The sequence below is a fragment of the Triticum dicoccoides genome, chromosome 5B (assembly GCF_002162155.2).
Source record: "Triticum dicoccoides isolate Atlit2015 ecotype Zavitan chromosome 5B, WEW_v2.0, whole genome shotgun sequence".
Lineage (NCBI taxonomy): Eukaryota > Viridiplantae > Streptophyta > Magnoliopsida > Poales > Poaceae > Triticum > Triticum dicoccoides.
This window is the reverse complement of record NC_041389.1, coordinates 99,348,659-99,353,170: the sequence shown is the minus strand read 5'-3', so window position 1 is coordinate 99,353,170 and position 4,512 is coordinate 99,348,659. Positions and strand designations below refer to the sequence as shown.

Genomic DNA, 4,512 nt, shown 5'->3' with positions numbered 1-4,512 from the left:
GGGGGCCACGGAATTCATGCTCGGTGAAAACCGTGCTCCTACCTGAGGTGGATACTATTTCGAATTCAAAATTTTCACATTGATTGATCACCCACGTCCACAAGCATGCCTTCGCAAGTTGACCGGCTATTAAATAAAAATCAACAACCACTTGATAACTTTGGCATTTACCATCAATGCGGGATAATAGATCCGGATCATACCAAACAGTTTCGATCCTACTATTAACTCACTGCATAACCCATTTTGAATTTCATGGATCTGGTCTGCCACATGGGCTTTAATTGTGGCACCACCAGAGAGCGTATCAGTGTCTCAAAAAAAAAACAGAGAGCGTATCAAATCACATCCCATCTTGGAATTTTTGATACGGATACGGGTGTGATCGATCCTGATGTCAAGTCCTGACTATATATGTCTGCTTTAAATGGAGGAGTACCATTAGATTTCTGTAAGCTATTTATCTCTATCATGCTCAAGATGATTTCACTTGCAGACACAATTACACACTTCCGCAAGAAAAAAAAAGGCACACTTACACACGATTTAGTATCAAATCAAACCACAATTACAGACAAAGAACTTCTACCCAATGCAAACCTACACAACATATATAAACGCACCAGGAGGTGTAGTAGAAGCACTGCAGCAGCCGGTCGCCTGCCGACGCATCGCTGTAGAAGAACCCAAGAGCAGCGCGGCCACGTCTGGCTGCTTTCCTCCTGTGCTGCGGCTGGGCAGAGTATAGGAGAAGAAGCCTCCTGCAATTTTCTCCGTCAGAAGCCTAGCTGTATTAGATCCTACACAAACAGAGAGGATGAAATTTTCACATAAGAGATTTATCCAGTTCCATGATCCTATCGATCAGGCGTCAATTCCAAGAGTAGTAGTTTGATGACGAACAGAGTAAAACACAAAACAACCACGAATACGAGTGTTCAGAAAACAAAGTGCATCTAACTTCATAATAATCACCTGGCTGTAAATGAAATCTGCTGCTTGCTTTTCAGAACCAGGCTGCTGGCAAAACATGCCTCGTACTGTCAGACTCACAACGTAGCGTGACACAAGGAGAACACGAGCGGTAGCCAATAATTTCAGAAACTCACACCTGCTCCTTACGAATGAAGGATAGCTCTTCACTGACAAGCTGATAATAATTTTGACAAGGTTCACATGAACAGATTGCAGCTTATTGTGACTCTTCTGTTACAGAAATGCGGCCATCTGGAAAGCAAGCAGTGCAGGGAAACATGGAATGATCAAAAAAACATACCACAAAGGAATACGTTAGCAACTAGCAATACAAATAAAAGGAAACAAAATGGCAACATCACATGCCTTTGGAGCTTGTGGGGGATCTTTTCACATAATTCATGATCTTCCGCTCACTCCAAGGGTCATCCTGCAAAAGTAAATTCTGCGAGATAAGCATCACCACACTTGCTACTGAAGCAGCACCGTCATACAGAGCATGTTAAGACAGCTGTTAACTACTTATAGATGAAAAACACCACAACAACAACATTACATTGAACTGATTAAATTAATTCAACCCAACTAAACAGAGAACCAGACACACTTACAGGTGACTTGGCGATTATCTCTGCCAGTAGCTTCTTGTCACGTTTGACGGCGTGTCGCGAGCCGCGGTCATACTAAGAACAGTCTCAATCAGACCATCATCTGTGCTTGCTTGGTAGATGAGAAATCAATGCTTGACACTCCTAAACCTTATAAAGCTTTTTAAGTAAACGCCGAGCTTCCCAGGTCATTCCTGGTTTTGAAAATGCTCTGCATATAGAACTAAGAGTGCCTTTCGATGGACTAAATCCTTTGTCCTTCATATCTTTGAGCAATTTTCTCACCTCTGTTCCATTTCTAAGCTTTGCCCATCCACACACAAGAATATCGTAAGTGCAGGATGTGGGTGGAACACCCCTCTTGTTCATTTCGTTGAGCAACTCTTTAGCTTGACTCATCATTCCCACTTTAACAAAGTCGCTTACGAGTGCATTGTATGTGCTTACTTTGGGAAGAAAGCCTTTAGCCACCATTTCACAATACAACCGCATTGCTTCGATTTTGTTGCTTTGTTTTCCGTATCCCGTGACCAGTATGTCATAAGTCAGATTGCTGGGCTCAATGCCCCTTCTCTGCATCTCATTCAGCACCTTATCTGCTTCTCCAATTCTTCCAGCTGACTCAAGCCCACCCAAGAGCGTGTTGAATGTAGCTATGTTCGGTGAGACCCCATGGCGAAGCATCTCATCGTAAGTAGCAAAGGCATTGTCTACATGGGTGCTCTTGAAATGACCAAGAATTAGAGCATTGAATGTGATTGTGTCTGGGGCAATTCCTCTTCCCGACATCTCTTGCAAGACAACTGTAGCTTTTCTTGTCATTCCATGATAACATAAAACACGCAGAAGTGTATTATAGACAGTGATATCAGCAGAAAGCCCAGCATTCACCATCCATTCATGAATTTCCAAAATCAAGTTTGGTCTCCCGCTTTGGGAGCATGCTTGCAGCACCTTTCGATGAGTCAGAGAGGTCGGAGAGAATCCAGAAGAAGCCATCTCATTTAACAAAAACTTCGCCTTCTCGACAGAACCAACCTCAAAAAGACCCGCAATAAGTGTACTGTATGTGATGAGGTTCGGCTTTATGGAACTCCTCTTCATTTCATGGAGGAGTTTTAGAGCTTTGGCAGTCTTCCCATCCCTGCACTGTGCAGTGATCATAGTATTATATGTCACTTGGTCGGGTTTTAAACCTGTAGTTTGCATCTCTTTCAAAATTGATTCCGCTTCCTTAGATTTCCCAAGCATACAAAGGCAATTGACAAACACATTATAGACAACAGCATCAGGCAACAAGTTTCTCTCCGTCAACTCCTGACCAACTTTGAAAGCAGCCGGCATGTTACCCATTTTAAAGAGCCCGTCTATCAAAGTGGTGTAGTTTACATGGTCTAGCAGCATACCACGTCTATTCATATCTCTAAACAATGCTTCAGCTTCCTCCATTTTACCATTTTTCCTCAGACCATTCACCAGCAAATCAACAATAAATTTATTAACTTCCACACCCTCACACAGCATTTCATGGTACAAGTCAAGAGCTGATTCTTGCTCCTGGCACTTGAAGAAGCCATCGATAACTGTTCCATAGGTCACAACATTTGGATCAATGCCCCTTTCCTTCATCTTCCTCATGTATTCAGTTGCCTTGTCAAGCAATCCTTGTTTACTAAGACCATTGATGATTGATGAGAACGTAACTACATTTGGACGAAAAGATTTATCCTCCATTTCCAATAACATCTGCTCTGCCCCATCAACATTACCAGCTCTGCAGAGTGCATCGATTAGTACGGTATAGGTGACACCATTGGGAGTATGATTGTCCGACAGAGCACAACGAAACGTGTCCTTCACTTCATCGATCTTCCCTTGCTTGCCCAACCAGTCCATTAAAGATGTATACATGACCAAATCCATGACCACACCTCTAGAGACCACCTCCCCCAATAGACCGTGTGACTCATTGCCCCTCCGTGCCTTCCACAGTGAATCAATCAGTGTACAATAGGTGACATGGTTCGGCGCAGCCCCAATCTTCTCCATCTCCCTGAAAAGTGCATACGCTTCTGAGAACCGTCCGGCCCTGCAAAGTCCATCAACAAGAGCGCTGAGTGTGACCACATCCGGCAGGACACCCATCCTCACCATTTCTTCGTACAGACTGAAGGCATCATCAACCGCATTCGTCCTACAACACTCAGCGATGAACGCCGTGTAGGTCACCACGTTCGGCTCCACGCCGTCCCCCTTCATCGTCTCCAGCATGTTCCGTGCAGCATCAGGCTCGCCGGCACGGCAGAGCCCAGCAACCAAGGTATTGTACCCCACCACATCAACTCCCACCCCCTGTGTCTTCATCCTCTGGGCCGCTGCCAGCGCCGCCTCCATGTCTCCCGCCTTACAGTACCCATCAATGAGAGCATTCCAGCCCACCACATCCAACCTGTGGATTCCCCCGCCTCTCACCATCATCTCAGCCAACGCCGCCGCTGCCTCCACCTGACCATCCCTGCAGAGCGCCACGAGCGCGGTGTTGACGGTGACGGCGTCGAACGGGACGCCGCGCTTGCACATCTCGGCGAGCAGGGCCGGGGAGAGGCCCCCATGGCGGCCCTGCCCGGCGAGGCCCGAGATGACGACGTTGTAGCTGACGGTGTCCACGGACTCGGAGGAGCGGAGGAGGGCCAGCGCGGGGCGGAGCGAGCGGAGGGCGCAATGGGAGAGGAGGATGGAGTTGAGGGAGAGCGGATCGCCGGGGACGGGGCGGAAGCGGACGGCGGCGGCGGCGAGGCCCGAGGAGGCGAGGGCCGGGATGAGGCGGCGGAGGAGGGCCGCGGGAGGGGATGCGGCCGGGAGGGTGGAGGCGACGTGGGAGGCCGCGGAGAGGCGGCCGGCGCGGAGGAGCGCGAGCGCGAGGGAGCAG

At 47.8% G+C, this 4,512-nt stretch overlaps 1 protein-coding gene and 1 long non-coding RNA gene across 2 annotated transcripts; both read right to left on the bottom strand.

The window, feature by feature from the left end:
* Positions 1–336: 336 nt before the first annotated feature.
* On the bottom strand, positions 337–1,223 carry LOC119307594. The gene is made up of 2 exons (XR_005149394.1): positions 976–1,223; positions 337–800 (listed from the first exon to the last, which is right to left on the bottom strand). It is a non-coding gene; the product is annotated as an uncharacterized LOC119307594 (long non-coding RNA).
* Positions 1,224–1,341: 118 nt separating this feature from the next.
* On the bottom strand, positions 1,342–4,511 carry LOC119309172 (pentatricopeptide repeat-containing protein At5g14770, mitochondrial-like; the record flags this gene model as incomplete). Its single annotated transcript, XM_037585217.1, has 2 exons — positions 1,342–1,405; positions 1,587–4,511. A coding segment is annotated over one exon (2,784 nt), but the record flags the coding sequence as incomplete, so codon positions are not given.
* Between the last annotated feature and the right edge of the window lies 1 nt (position 4,512).